Below are 16,400 nucleotides of genomic sequence, written 5' to 3' on the forward strand. Positions count from 1 at the left end.
AGTTCTCTTCAGGAGCTATTTATCCAAACACCCTTAAAGTGCTTCTGACTCCTTACAAGAGTCGGAAGCACTTAGAAAAGTCAATCCACACGTGCCTGAAGTTTTAAATACACACAACACCAATCACATCCCCTACTAATATCTAACACTACCTAATTAATTAAGTAAAGTGCAACACAACTCCTACCTTCTTAAGTAACTTCTAAAATTAATAACCACGGTAACTTACACGCGTATAACTGATTTTTAATCTTGCATTTATGATCCGAGGAAAATTTCTCATGACAGTTATAACATAATCCACTATCTCTATGCTCATTCATCTTTATAGGTGTGAGTCATTTGAGGAGAATCGCTAATGGTTTATTAATATCACCCGAAAGGTCAATTGTGCTAATGTTAAATATTTTCATGTTTGTTCAACCGTCTTCGAGACAACACGTTTTCTTCCTTCATTTTGGCAAGCCCAATAGAAGAAGAGAGGGATTTAGGCTTGAACATCTGAACACTTGAGGCATATTTCCTCTCTCCTAACCCTCTTATGAAAACAACTAACAATGAAAGCCTCATCCTATTAGCTAGCTCTTCAAATTTGGTTTGATGTTGCTCCACCAATGACGAATAGTGTAGTTGGATCGTCATATTGGGATGGACTAAAGCTTATTAGTAGATCCACCTAAACTATCTTATTAGTAGAGCTCTTGAAAACTTCTCCCAACTAATCATCGCACTTGATCTCTCCATCCACCTAAACTATTGGAGAGTCTTTTCTTCCGTATGAAACGAAGTCATGAGTAGACGTTGAGAAGATGTTTGTCGATGCACGAAAACTTGTTTGGCCCTAACCAATCCGATGGGTCAGTCCCATCAAATCAAACTTTGAAAAATCTAACCGAGTTATTCGATCTCCTTCAATAACCCAATCATCTCATCAATTTTGGCACTCCTATTTGCTTAAATCATGATCGGATCGTTGACTCTGATACCAATGTTACATGCTTTCTTTCATATTTTGCAATTTTGGAAGAACTAATGGTTACATTGAGAGAAACCTTTCCTCCTAAAGAAATTGTTTTGGATAAAAACTGTGCTTGCTTTTTCTAAAACAAAAGTTTTAAATACACACAACACATACCACAAGACCTTCTAATAAGTAACACTCCCTAATTGAAGGGACAACATAAATCCTTCCTTTTAAGTAACCTCTAAATGTAAAAAAAGAAAAGAACGTGGGAAAATTTTGGATCTGCATCTAATCACATAACAGGTTTTTAAAGTATCGATCAATATCTTTTATGAAACAAGATCGTTATAAGATCCCAAAACTTTGATCTAGACCCTAAACTATTGGATCAGATCTTAGGTCAGATCCAATTCATTTCAACCAAGGATCAATCAAAAGTTCCACAAAGAACTGCACATAGGAGGGGGCATGACATTGATGCTGAAACAGAGGTGTTCATTAATGTGAGATCAACATTATACCTAAAATGACTCTTCTGTATTGCTTCATCTAGTAACTGTCAAAAACATGGACCACCTAATTACATGTGAAGATAAAATCTTTTTTTTTTTTTTTTTTTTTGTGGAAGATTACAAAAAATTACACAATAAGTTGTACTTAGAGAAGGGGTTCTGAAAGCTCCATCTCATTTGAACCCTGTTGTTGTCGCGCCTCTACTGGTTGGTATCCGACAAAGTTCAGCCCCAGCCATTGCCATGGCCAGCACATGTATCTCTGTCTGTTCCGGGTCCTCAAATCTTCTCGAGTATCAGATTCTTCCATCTGACGGGAAAGCTCCTCCACCCTCTCCCCCAGCCTTGACGCCCTCAAGTCCGCCAACCTCAATGATTTCTCGGCGGCATCTCTTGCAGCCATGGCCGCAGCTGCTGTCTCTTCTTTGAATTTGAGCTTATTCTCTAACTCCAACAAAGCTTGTTTAGTCTCATCCAGTTCTTGTTGGAGAGCTGATAACTGCAGCATTGCAATAAAAATTAACTAAAAGTCAAACAAATAAATGCAATCAAATTCAAATATTTAATAAGAATCACAATAACAATGTCGTAATATTTAAAATCATAGGTAGTGTTCATGCGTCAGAGACATTGTAGAGATTGCCCTAGTCGTAGTAAATTCTTAAAAAGAATGTTGTAAATCATATAAAAAGGATTTAATTTCAGTTGAGCTTCATAAACAACAAAGAGTGTCAGATTTTTTTTTTTTTAAATTATATCTGTAGAGCATTAAATGACAAGAAAACCTAGTTGTAAACTGAGTGCTCAATTTGATGAACGTGTACAGAAAATTCTGAGGGGAAATAAACCAAGAAGGGACCACCTCATGCAGTGGTACTGGTACCTGGGAGGATTAGATTCTGCCTACAACAATGGACAAACTCATTACATGGACCCACTTGAAACTCCACTTCGATGAAAAATCCATCCACATGCTTTTAAACATTAAAAATAAATAATAATAATAATAATAATAATAAAACATGAGGTGGTTAATGTAGCGAACACCATCCACTAAAAGTGCAACTGATGGATCTTTTAGCTTCATTCTGGTAGCCAGCACTAATGTGTTAGAGACGCTAAGTTTTTATTTTTCATTTCCCCTGTTACAAACATGTAGAAACCACAAATTTTAAAACGCAATTCCAGCCAACTCAGTTTGTACCCAATATGATAATAATAATTTAGGGTGTGTTTGATTGCATGGAAAGTGACTTTCTATAGAATTTGAAATCCATGGAAAAAATGGTGGTGGAAAATGGGTATGATTCATCTAGGCAAAACCATGAGGGAAAAAATCTGAAGAAGGAGAGAGAGAGAGAGAGGGAGAGAGAGAGAGAGAGGAGGAGGGAGGTGGCCGGCGACGGAGAGGGTGAATGTGACGGTGGTGGTGGTGGGAGAGAAAAAAGAGATGAGGTTAGGGTTTTGATTTGAGGATGGAAAATAGGGGTGGATCTAATTTTTCCACGGGTACAGCTGGAAAAATAAAATCCACACTTTCCTAGATGTTTTGAAGAGTAGGGAAAACCATTTTCCAACACAAAACCCGATCAACACATGGAAAAATGACCTTTTTACATGGAAAATGGTTTCCCACCCTATTTTCCAAGAGCAATCAAACATACCCTAAAAAGTAAAATCAAGTGCCCTCTTCTTTCAATCTCTTGCTCACCACCAAATCAGAAGTACTTGAGATCCACTCAGCCATGCATTGTGCCCAAGATGAAAATATAATGATAACACACGATAATATACAATCCTTCTTGAACAAACATTAACTTATATTGAAAAGGGACCTTCATTCCAAAATGTGCAAGCCATGTCCACCAAGTAACACAACCAGTGTCCTACTAAAAAAACAAAGAGATTCTGTGCTATAGAATGGACTTTCTATTTACCTAAACAACCTAGGTTCACAATACAAATCAATGGCTCTCTAATATTCCATAAAAAATACGGGAAACTATATCACACACCCAACCCCCTCTAATCTTAATCAGTTTGAGCTTTCCTCTTAGGGTCACATGTGAGATAAATTGCGCCTTTTATAAGCTCTGTAGTAATAATTCTCCACCAACTACATGTCACTTCCTTCCTTTTCATTAAGGGTATAGAGGCCAATTTACCCTTGGTACTCAACATTATCATCATCACCGAAGCCTCGTCCCAAAGAAGAGTGGGATTGCTATGTTGCATATACTTTCTATTTTGGAATGAAATATTTGTGGAATCCCCATGAGCAGGATCAAACCTTATTCCATGGTATTTACATGAGATTCCTCTTTCTTATTCTTAAGCAAGCCCTTGAGAAGCTTAGTTGATCCATAAAAAATAAAATAAAAAATTTATGCACCCTAAAAATTACTTTTCAATTGCTCTCTTACAACAAATCCTAGTACAATGTTTCAAACATAGAGTATCAAGAAATCAGTATGACTGATCATGAATTTTTTGATAGTTTTGTGCATGACTGCATTCCTAACCTATCTCCAGTAATAAAACATTATCAGAGTAGGCATAAACTTCCGAAGTTTGCACTCATTGTTTCTAGATTCCACAATCACAACCTGCATCTAAAACCTCCAGTCCAGAAAGAAGAGAAGAACATACCCAACAAAACAAAAACCATAATTTGCATAAAGCAACCTATTCAAGTAACTTCAATATCCAACTATCATTTTACCCTTTTAATAGGATGATCAATTTTTTTTTTCATTTAGAGAAGTACTAGTTAAAATACTTTTATCCAACTCCAATTCAAAACTGAAGAGTCAACCACAGTGGACACATAATGTATTGCAACAGAGGGATGATGTAGGATCAAGGTCTAGGAAAGAACCTATCATTTATGCAACCAGTAAATCAAAACAGTTTTGCATTGGAGAAGGGTGGCTAGTGACTACAACATGGTGGAGGAACATAATTAGTCCAGAGGTTTTATTTTCTTTTTCTTTCTTTTTTAACTGATAATAAAGAAAATTTAGTGAAGGAGAAAAAGAAAAGAAAGGAGGAAAAGTAAACTTGTAGCACGAAGCCTCTGCCTCATTGGAGTTTTTGAAACTAAGAGGGCTCAAAAAGATCAAAGAGTTGAACCACTCCCATCAGAAAATGAGCCCCCATTTCCTGAGGGGCAGAATTGCTAACCATAAAAATTTGTTAAAAGATACTTTTGTACCGACAAATGGCTTTTAGATTAATGTCTAGATCCGTAAAATTATAGTCTAGCTCTTCCAAAATTGGAACCCATCTATGAATCTTAGGCTTGATTCGTGGAAAAGTGTCAAGATATGATTTAGCCATCCTTTGGAATCTTCTTTGATTCATAGAAAAGGATGGAAATATTGAGGAGGAAAATGTCAGTAGAATTAGAACTGGATAGTTGAAGTAGGATGTTCTTCTGGAGTGCTATGTGACTCACACATCCCAATTAAATAAAAAGAAATTCCAATACTGGAATAAGATCAACTACGCTTTATAAACAATTTAAAGCCTAAGGGCGAATTTAGACCATTGGATCACCCCAAATTAAAAGAAATTTCAATAAAGCAAGATCAACTATGCTTTACACATAATTACACCATTGAATCACCACAAAAGAGTTTCCATTTGGCATTCTTTGAAGTGGTAGTGGACGACACAAGTTCTAACTCAAGATTTATCGTTCAAGAATCAAGATCATTCAGGCTAGATACGGAAAGAGAAAACAGAAGAACATTGTGATGAAAAATCATCAAATGGTCAGTGGAACTACTAGGACGGTTGCAGTTATGGCTCATAATCTTGGATGAAGATTCTGGAACAATGACAAACAGAAGGTGGTGTTCTGAATACATATGTGAAGTAATGACAAACAGTTGGCCTCTGACAACCTGCTCATCTCTAGAAGAACAAACCATAAGAAATTTTGTGTCCACTGGATAACATAGAAACAGAACAATAGATTTTGAGGTGCAAGGGAATCTGTTAAAAGCAGAATAAAAGAATTTCTGGCCCTTTCGTGAAGAACTGAGTTTTGATTTGGGGTTGGCCAAATGAATCATGTTTCTCCGTTGGGCAAATCCACAACGAAAAAAGCACCCATATTCCAAAGAAATAAAAAATGCCTAATACAGTAACCAGCCTACTATATGAGTATACCTGTGCTACAATGTCTTGTTCAATGGCTTTGCCAGCTGCAGCTTCTTGCTCTGCAGCCATTTTCCATCTTCCAATTTCTTCTTCAGCAGCTGCGATGTCCATCATAAGACCTTCAACCTTTAACACAATAGGCCCAATCAGTTCTTGAAGATAAAAAAGATACCAGCACAACTATGTTCTTTGTTTTATAAGTTAATTATCTGGTATCACTAACTGGAGGGGGAAAAGCTTCAACAAGTTTATAAAGTCTGGAATAAATTACACTTTCATTTGCTACTCTCTCCTTCTCTTCAAGTTCCTCTATGTGATGCTTCCTTTGGCTGAGATCCTTGGCTTGAGCCTCCATATGAGCTTTAAGTACACTCGTCTCTGCCCTTAATCCAGTAACAAGTATACAAAAGCAATTATTACTATTCAGCAGAAATAAAATAGCAATGCCAATTGAAGATATCCCAGCACATATGCAAACATATTAGATTATAGTAGTCTCAACCTTCCTTTTGAGAGGGTTAAAAAAGAGTTACTGTAAATGTATTCTTTAATTGAATTAGTAAAAGCTCAAACAACATAAAAGTCCAAACTGCTTAATGATTACTATCCATTTGAATTTCAAATCTCTGATGGCAAACCTTCACCATACCATCCTAACATTTACCAGCTCAAGAAATGAAACCCAAAAAATAAAAATAAAAATGAAGAAGAGAAAAAAAAGAATGAAATTAAACAAAGCAGAGGAAACCAAAAAAATCTTAAATTATTCTTGTGCCCAACAAATGGATTTTGATTAGAATCATTAGCCGAAATAATTGATTTTGTAGATACATTTAAATAATTAAATGTTTCACAATCAGTGAACTGGATTTTTTTTCACAAGCTAAATGGAAATTTTTCACAAGAATCGATCTATTTAAACTATGATTATGAGCAAGTGCATAAATATACTCCTGAAAGAGAAGTGGATATAGGAAGTCTTGTTGTCGAGATCTATCTATATATATTCCTTCATTTGAAATTTAATTTGAACCACATACAGAGGATTTCGTGGGTTTTGAAATAATACATAGTGTGATACAGTCAAAACAAGGTATACAATCTTTGTTACTAACATCACAACTCTATTCATATAAACCTCCAAGTTATGCACATGCACACATATCAAAACAATACGGAACGTACCTTAGTCTTTCCACAGAATGTTGCAACTCAATTATCTCGAGCTGAGATACCTTAACAATATTCTCCAACGCACCAGCCTACATAAAAAAACAAGAATATACTTCAAATATGGAGAACACTTTTGGAACTTTAGCATACATTTTCAATAAATAATTCAATTAAGGTCATACAAAAAAAAAAAAATGGTTACCAAATTATAGACTTCATCCTGCTCCACCTCCTCCAAAGAACCCTGTTTTCCATCAGAAACCATATTCTCACCATTCCCAAGAATATTACTAATCTTGAAATCTATCCCCGCTTCTCTTAAACCATTCTCTGCAACTTGTAGGACCTCACTTGTTTTCAATGAAGGAACCGACACCATCTTTCTTGGCAAAGCACTTCTAAGTAAAGACCCGATATGTTGTTTTTCCTTGACCAATCGAGTAATTGTCTCATTTAGACCTTTAGCTTCAACTATTCTCTCTTTGATTCCATCCCTTATTCTTTCCGTAGCGATCTTGGCTTGACTATAAGTAGATTCCATAACAGCCAAAGAAGCCCGTAGGTTCTCATCCATATCCATTTCGTGCGGAAGAAACAAACAATCCGAAAATTCTGACTGATCTGATTGACTAGGATCAACCATCTTTAAAATCTCATAAACTTGGTCATGGATTCTTGTTATATAATTGAATTGGTCAATCAATAGCGGCCTCTGTGAGTCCATCTTTGATTCCAAACTCCTCAACTTATGATCACACTCATTGAAAAGCTGCCTCAGCTCTGATGCTTCCAACTCTGCCGAATTCCTCTTCTCCAAGATCTCTCTATCCATCTCGGAGATTTTTCCATCTTTATCACTAACCCATTTCTCCAAATTCTCAATTTCAGAAGATTTCTTTGCGACTTCATTCCTCAACCCACTAATCGCCGCTTCAAGCTGAGAAACTTCAATAGCGATTTCATAATTTCTCTGTTCCATCTGTTCGCGAATATCATTTCTAGACTTTGTTGCCGTATCGAGCTGCTTAAGAAGTTCTTCAGCAATCTCATTTGTCCTCTTAATTACCCCATAAGACACAGCAGACAATCCAGTGTACTTCTGAGATCTCGGGAGCCCACCAGCAGAGAAATTCTTGAAATTGCTCACTTTTCCAGAGATCTTATCGATTCCCTTCACAAGCAACTGAGCCGAAGCTTCAATTTCTGATCTTAACGAATCTCTCGCCTTAACTGTGTCCTCAAGTTGACGAACGCTTTCATCCCTCTGCTTCAAAACTTCATCTTTCAGCCTAACCACTTCAGCTAATTCCCCCAAAATTTTCTCATTCAATGTCAAAGCTTCTTCCTTCTCCCTCAATGCTTCGTCTCTTTGCCTCGTACTCTCATCGCGCTTCTTGATCGCCTCGTGTGCAAGCACCCTCAACCGATTGAACGAAACTTGAAGTTCAGACTTCGAATTCTCCGCAGCCACTCTGGATTTTCTCTCGCGCTCAAGCTCCGCAAGAACCTCTCGAAATTTATCCACCGAAATGTCTTCTTGAGAGGGATTGTTGAGAATGATCGGGATTGGATCGTCTCCCTCTACATCACTGAGAACATTGTCCGTGTCATCATCACCAGTGTTCTCCATTTCGATTAGCGAATAGTTATCTCAGATCAAACAAATTCGATTCCTCCCCCATTCGGCTCCGATAGAATAAATTATCGAACTCTTCGCTTAAATATCTATTAATTTGTGTTTTTTTGCAGATCTCAAAGTTATCAAAAACGGAATTTTGCAGAATCAGGAACCCTAGTATACGAGCGAGAAAATATCTAAAAAGTTGTGATCAAATTCGAAAATTCAAATAGTTTTAAGTAGCGAAATTGAGATTGAGATTGCTAAAATGTAAGAATTTAATCGAATCCACAAGAAGACGTAGGAGCCTACCTGGAGAAGTTCGCAACAACCAACAAGTCTCTCTATCTCTCCCTCTCTCTCTCTTATAAAGGAACAAGACGAGTAGCAGAAGAGAGGAACTAAAAAGAGCCTTTTTTATGAGCAAAATATACAGGTTTTGTGAACCCAAAATTACACAAGTCAATCTAAAAAGACTTTGAAGTTATAAAAGTCCTAAATCAAAAAGGATTATAGATCGGACGGCTGATATTATCTTAGAATAACAATGACTGCACGCGGCATATGTACGTGGTTGGGTACGTGGCTGACGTGGAAACGATATAGAACCCCACATCTTCTTCAGTGTATCCCGATGAAAACGATCTATGGTTCTGTGCTCCTAACACGTCATCCGCGTACCAAAATAGGGGATGGTGGAAAGTTCACAATTTTATTGAGAGTCAGCAAAACCAGAATCTAGGGATGTGGGACTTGCCATGCACGTCACGCTTAAGTTAAACGAATTATCTTCCAAGGCGGGCCACATGGCCTTCAACACAAATTTAAAAATAGAATAGGATTTTATTTCTTTGGATTTAGAGAGAGAGAGAGAGATGCTATTCGCACACCAACTTTTTATTTATTACACCTTAATTAAAAATAAAGAAAATAAGTAAATAGTCGAGAATGAGTAAAAGTTGGGCTGCTAATAGAAGTTCTATTTCAAAAAAAAAAAAAAAAATGTGAGCAATTTATGTCCAAATTCCAATTTTGATGCCATATTCAGTTTAATTCCCAAAATATGTATTTCAAGTGAATTTGTCACTTTTATAATTAATGAATTTGTTGGTATATCTATGAATATGTAGATATTAAAAATAATGAACTCACGAGTTTGTAGGTTATAAAAATGACGAATGCATGTTTTAAGAATTAAAATGAACAGTATTCAAAACTTACAATTTCATCATATTCGTTGAAATGGAGATTCACCCAAGAAAATAAGTAAATGATTAAAGATATATAAGTAAAAGTTAAGGTGCCAATAGAAGGTCTATTTCATTTTTATTTTCATTTTTATTTTTATTTTTATTTTTTTGACTATATTTCTATTTTTTGGATTCAAGATTTTATATCAGCCTAATTATAATTGTAAATCACTATTGAAATTGTGAAATTGTTTGAACAAGTATTATAAAGTTGAGATAATAACTCCAACCAAACCTTAATAATGTTTGAATGGTGTGTTTTAATTGTTAATTGAAGTGTGACACATATTTTAAGAAATTAGGGTGTAATAAGTAAAAGTTGGATTGTCAGTAGTTGCTATTTTTAAAAATTGAGTATGAGAAGAATAAAATTTCACATTGAGATGGGTATATTGCCTTGGATTATCTTGGGAGGAGCATATTTTTATGAAATGAAGAGGGTGGAATGTTCATTCGTTTGAGAAGAATACAAACCGATCTATTATATCCAAAGGAAGGGTGACGAATACGAAGTCTCAAATGTAAAGTTGGCATGTACCTTTGTCATTATTCCAAATCCCTCACACGTCATGATTCCTAGATTTATGAAAATCGATAGCTTCCAAGTTGACGTAACATGAATCTACTTGCACGTATTGCATATAAAATACATATACACCTAACTTGATATTTTATGATCTTTACGAAAAGGAAAGACCCGTTCTAACACATGTTACTATCTCTACAACTGATGTGAGCAAGCATCCATAGTGGTCATGTGAAAAAATCAAAATAGGAAAGATAACTCAATCTCACAAAACACAAAAATTTGTGTAGTTCAATAATGTGCCTACGTCCACAGAACAAAGTAAGAATAATCATTATTTGCTCATAAGTTTTGCATCCCTTGAGATCTCTATTTATAATATCGAGAGTTACCAAAACATGTAAAACTCCCCAAAACAAAAACTCCCAAAAAATAAAAAATCCTTAAAACAAAATATTATACAATTGTCCTTTTATGGCATTATCACCTACACCTCCACAACTTTGCGTAACACAACAAAATACAAGACATTTACATAACAAGTCAAGAGTGCCAAATCTAAAATTAGGTAATGATTGAACGTAAATATATGCAATTTTGACTATTTTAAGTAAAAATTTTCAAATTCACAATTAACTTGATTGTAAAAGTATTTTTTGAAAGTACAATTACACAATCAAGAGTTCAAGAAGCACAATAGAGGAAAAAAAAATGTCAAGGAGCAAAGAACGATCAAGAAGACAAAGAACCCCCTAAAAGGATTATATTATTATACTATTTTTTAGTATCACATATTATTCATATAATTAGATATTTGTCTAAAGAGGGGGATGAGCATTCTTTTTTCTTTACCATATCACACCTTAAGTGAGAAAGAGGACACAAAATTGTATTTGGTTAATTACATAACTTGACCAAAAAATTTACTTGTTTATATATTTTTACCTAACAAAAAACCCTTGAAAGAAGATACAAACATGATTCAAAGAGTTGTAAAAAAATTAAAAAGGGTCAAGACATAAAAGAGATTTTCTTTAAAGAACAGAAATTAAAAGGAAATGAATAATGGTTTTAAATGCTTTAAGAGATAGAGGGAGGAAGAGCATAAAGAAGATTTTCTTTGATGAATAGAAATTCAGAAAAAGAATAACAGAATTTAAAAGATTATCAGAAGAAGAAAGACAAATAGGGATAAGTAGACTAGACGATAATTTTGATATCCAAGCGATATTCTTCAATTGAATTAGGGTAGATCCATTCATAATGGCTAATCAAAAGTTAAAATTTTGTAGGAAATTTTATTAGGAAGAATGAAAAAGAATTTTTTTTTGAAGAATTTTTTTTTTAAAGGAAACCCTAAAAGAAGAAAATAAAAGATAAAGATAAGGAGGTTTCTTTTGTTTTTATTTGATGTGTTGATTTCATTTATGTATAATAGTGAAAAGTTGGTTGGCAAAAAAAAATGTCTCTACTATTAGAATAGAGTCTGGATCATATGCACCCATGTTGGAGGATTGAAATCCTCCTCCTGCACTTCAACAAATGCCACGTAAGTCACAATCCAAGGAAATTTAAAAAAAAAAAAAAAAAAAGAAGAGATTTTAGGCATTAATTCCTTTGATTGTGGCTTACACGGCATTTGTTGACGTGTGGGAGGAGGGTTTCAATCCTCCACCCTGGGTGCGTACGATATGGACTCATATAGGTAATGCTAGTAGTGTTTTAGTGCATCTCCAACGCAGATCCCTCTACCCATACTCATAAAATGAGACTTTTAGGTATTGTGGATAGTAATTATGGGTATCTACGTGATATGCACTCCAATAGTGCTACCCATAAGTGTTATTCTAAAAATGTTTAATAATTTTTTAATTCAATTCAAATTTAAATTTTTTTGAAATTAACTTTTTTTCAACATAACTGCATGAACTTTTTCCCTCCAAAAAGGATGTGTAATCAAGTGGGAGTACCTTTTTTTATATAAAAAATGTCTAGACCCAAAAAATGGCGAGGGATTGTCATACGTTGAAATTTTTGAACTCCATTGCCCATAGTGGCAGTTGGGAGCTGATGGGTATAGGGAAGATTAATGCATTGGAGTTGCTCTTAGAACCTAAATATGACTTCTAAAAGTCAACAATTTGCCGGTTCAGTTTCTTAATGAATTTTTGTCAACACATTGAGTCAACAAAGGAATGCTTTGTTTTTATTTGAAGAAAAAAAAAGTTCATAGAGAGGGGCTTGGATAATAAGGGTTTATGGAGAAATAAAAAAAGAAATAACAAAAAAAGCACAATTGTACAAAACACAAGGATTTACATGATTTGATAATGTGCCTATATTCACGAAATAGAATAAGAACAATCACTATTTTCTCATTAATTTTTACAATCCTAGAGATCTTTATTCATAAAATCAAGAGTTACAAAAATATGTAAAACTCCCCAAAATAGAAATCCTTAAGAAAATATTACATGATTACCCTTTTCGTACCCCTTAAAAAATTTGGTCATTTACACAACAAAATTGATATTAGTCGTTGATAAATGACTCCATACGCTTTTAGTTATTTAGGAGCTAAAGCCCTATTATAATTTTCAAAATGTTCAGACTTTTAGTAAGACATGTACATTTTTGTTCAGGCTGAGTAAATTTTTTTTTTTTTTAAAGTACTTTTACTCTTCAAGGTAACACATCTAAAAGTCCAATGTTTATATCATGTTTGTTTTTCCAAACAAACCTCCATGAAATTTTTCCTTTTCATTCTTCTACGTTGTTCTATATTTTTTCCATCTCTTTCACATGCAACTCAATTTCTTTTACTACCTCTATCTCTTACTTATGCTATTTGTTTTCTTATTAATTTTTTCTATCACATAAGATGTGAAATGTTTGTAAAAAATTAGTTTTAAATCTCCATTTCAAGAACAAACTACACTGCCAGAGTTGGTTTTTTTTTCCCCATAACTTTGAGTTAAGGCCCTCTGAAAGGCAAATTAATCTATCCAAATAAGTTTAGTATTGTTGGAAAAGTGAATTTTTTTCATCTATCCTTACCTGCCTCCTTTGTGAAGATATCACCTAATTGATCTCAATCTTCAAGTAAGGAGTTGATATAAACTTTTTCTACTCCAATAAAGTGGCAATCAACTTTAATATATGCTCCATTCACTTGTGAAAACTTGGGTTCGAGGTTATGCTTATGGTAGATTGATCATCACACACCAACAACATAGAAGGGAGATATCGAAGCCTATATTAGAAAGAATGGTCTTTAACCACACAAGTTTGTAAGCAATTGCAACTATTGCCTAATATTCAGGTTCAACACTATATATATATATATATATATATGGGTGGCGATCAAGGGCAAACTTTTTGGCAAAACATTTTTCAAAACATGGGTTAGAGGTTTTGGAATGGGCTGATTTTTGGTGAGGATGATCTCCACGGTGAGGAGATCATCCTCACCAAAAATCAGCTCATTCCAAATTTCTAGCCCCAGTTTACAAGTTAAAAAATCGTGGACCGTCCATTTTTTGTAAATTATTTTTGATGGGGTCAGAAGTTTTGGTATGGGTTGATTTTTGGTGAGGATGATCTCCTCACGTAGAGATCATCCTCATCAATAATCTGCCCATTCCAAAACCTCTAACCCATGTTTTGAAAAATGTTTTGCCAAAATGTTTGTCAAAATGTTTGTTGTTGAACATTTCCCATATATATATATATATATAGGTGGTGTTTGGAGGCCTTAAAGAGAGCCAAACAATGTGCCAAACATTTTTTTAATGTATGGATTAGAAGTTTGGAATGGACTGATTTTTTTGATGATGATCTCTATGATGAGGAGATCATCCTCATAAAAAATCAGCCCATTCCGAAACTTCTAACCCCATCAAAAGTGGTTTAAAAAAATTTGACGATTCACGACTCTTTAACTTGTAAACTAAGGTTAGAAGTTTCAGAATGACCTAATATTTGGTGAGGAAGATCTCTTTACTATAGAGATCATACTCACAAAAAAAAATCTGCCCATTCCAAAACTTGTAACCACTATTTTAAAAAATGTTTGGCTCTCTTTAGGGCTTACAAACGCTTCCCTATATATATAAGGGGGGCGGTTCATGGGATATATGTAAAAACAATGGTTTTTCAAAATATGGGTTAGAGGTTTTGGATTGAGCTGATTTTTTGTGAAGATAGTCACTATGATGAGAAGATCATCCTCATAAAAAATCAGCTCAATTTGAAACTTCTAAATCCATCAAAAGTAATTTACAAATTATTGACAAAAATTGGTAAAAAAATCAATGGTCAACATTCTAAATCACTTTTAATGGGGTTAGAAATTTCAGATTGGACTGCTTTTTTTTTTTTTCAGATGATCTTCTCATCATAGAGATCATCCTCACAAAAAATCAGCTCAATCCGAAACTTCTAACCCATATTTTGAAAATTTATTAATGTTACATTGTTTTTACATATGTTTTTTCATATGTCCCTTGATCCGTTCCCATATATAACATTTTTTTTAAATAAGAAACTGAATTTTCTCTTACCATGAAGCAATAACCCTAGTTAATTGCCTATCATTTAGTCATCACTCCCAATCATAATTATAATTGCCTTTCAATATATTTAGGTGGTCAATACATAAGTGGTCCTTTACCCCTGGCTAGTACGATTCATATATCAAAGAATTGTGCCCAAAGATTTGTATAATGGGAGGAGTGCTAAGCATAAATTGACTAATAAAGCAACCACACATGAGTCATGTTAAGCCTCAAAAATCAAAATAGTTAGGTCATGGAACACCCAACAAGTCTTTGATATCGACCAATACCTTCACAAGACTTAACTATTCAAGGCTAGGCCCGCACTTGACATCACATGGAGTTTGTACATGTTTTGCACAAAAAATTTCAGTTTCTCTGAGTAAATCGCAAGAATATTTTGTTTTTGGGACACAATCATCCCTTGACTTGATCTAGCAATCTCGATCCCAAGAAAATGTTTGGTCATATTGGTTTGGATCATTCTAACTATAACTTATTGATCAAGAAATGATATAAGAGAGATAAAGAGGTTGAAGGCTGGATAACGGATTTGATGAAGAGAGTGTAAGCATTAATTAAGTTCTTGAGAGATGGTTTTCGTTAAGCAAAAGAGTTTGTTTGTAATTCTGGATGATAATGGTCGTAGATCTTAGTGTTGGTACAAAGCCCTATCTACCATGTGCGGGGACACTTGCAATTTGTATAATGTTGTAATGAGGAAAAACTAGATGCCCTTCTTATAGAAAACAATTATGGTATAAGCCTATACATGTTGTAAAACAATTATTGAAATATGATAGAGCGTCAACATATGCTACAAATATTTGATATGAAATTAGATCGTATTTCACCTATGTTAACTTTGGCTAACTATAACAAATGCTAACATGTATTAGATATTGTCTCTTGCCATATAGATGATCTATGACTATACTTTAATGAGGGATTTCTCATTCCAATGACCACCATACGTATGAGCTTAGGTCAATCCCTTTTCACTTGGTTGAAAGTAATGTCATCTAATACTCTGAGGCCACCGTGATTTCCAGATGTTATGATGGCAAGTGAGTGGCAATAAAACAACTTCACAATGTCCAATTTCGAGACATACATGCATTTGTGATGCTACCACATGATGGTTGATCTTGCACCATTAAGGTTATATTTGTAAATGCATACATTATTTCAATCTTTCAAAAAGAATACTTTTGTATTTAATATAATACCTGTTGTGGTTTTTGAAGTTTGATAGTACTGGTCAATAAGAATGTATCGCCATGCGTATTGCTGATATGCATTCATTGTGTGTTGGGGTTTGGGGAAGGGTGGGGGGTGTTGAAGGGGGCCAACAACCCCCCTCCCCAAAAGATTGGGGTTCGAAAGTAGAGCCCCAAAAGAAATTTTCTCAAGGGTATTTTCATAATTTTACTAGTATTATATAAAATCCTAATTATGTTTTCTGGAGTATATACATTTCTCTTCCAATGGAAAAGTGTAATTTGTAACTATGAGTTTTTTTTATTTATTATTATAGTGGAATCAATTTAATTCGTCGACATACCTCAGTCTTGTTGGGCAAGAAGGCCAACAACCCCTTTACGCAAAAGGTGGGGGTTAGGGGGTGGAGCCCT

At 34.6% G+C, this 16,400-nt stretch overlaps 1 protein-coding gene across 2 annotated transcripts; it reads right to left on the bottom strand.

Annotated features, from left to right (window-relative positions):
* Nucleotides 1–1,438: 1,438 nt before the first annotated feature.
* LOC147395038 (uncharacterized protein At3g49055-like) lies at nt 1,439–8,897 on the bottom strand. Of its 2 annotated transcripts, XM_086453537.1 has the most exons (6): nt 8,747–8,897; nt 7,019–8,608; nt 6,829–6,905; nt 5,915–6,026; nt 5,653–5,769; nt 1,439–1,975 (listed from the first exon to the last, which is right to left on the bottom strand). In XM_086453537.1, exons 2-6 carry the CDS (start codon nt 8,444–8,446, stop codon nt 1,622–1,624), a joined length of 2,088 nt encoding a protein of 695 aa, XP_086309663.1. In that variant the 5' UTR covers nt 8,447–8,608; nt 8,747–8,897; the 3' UTR covers nt 1,439–1,621. The 2 variants fall into 2 exon arrangements, with proteins under 2 accessions (XP_086309663.1, XP_086309662.1); XM_086453536.1 differs by having other exon boundaries at nt 7,019–8,872.
* Between the last annotated feature and the right edge of the window lie 7,503 nt (nt 8,898–16,400).

Source organism: Akebia trifoliata, chromosome 9 (genome assembly GCF_017979445.1).
Source record: "Akebia trifoliata isolate Shusen 1 chromosome 9, ASM1797944v1, whole genome shotgun sequence".
Taxonomy (NCBI): domain Eukaryota; kingdom Viridiplantae; phylum Streptophyta; class Magnoliopsida; order Ranunculales; family Lardizabalaceae; genus Akebia; species Akebia trifoliata.

What these genes read in the sequence shown, in the direction of transcription:
- LOC147395038 (XM_086453537.1), bottom strand. Translation starts at nt 8,446, where the DNA reads ATGGAGAACACTGGTGATGATGACACGGACAATGTTCTCAGTGATGTA. An exon ending in AGGATGAAGTCTATAATTTG is followed by an intron (nt 6,906 to 7,018) that starts GTAACCATTTTT and finishes TTTTTTATGTAG; the next exon opens with GCTGGTGCGTTGGAGAATAT. An exon ending in AGAGAGTAGCAAATGAAAGT is followed by an intron (nt 5,770 to 5,914) that starts GTAATTTATTCC and finishes ATTGTGTTAAAG; the next exon opens with GTTGAAGGTCTTATGATGGA.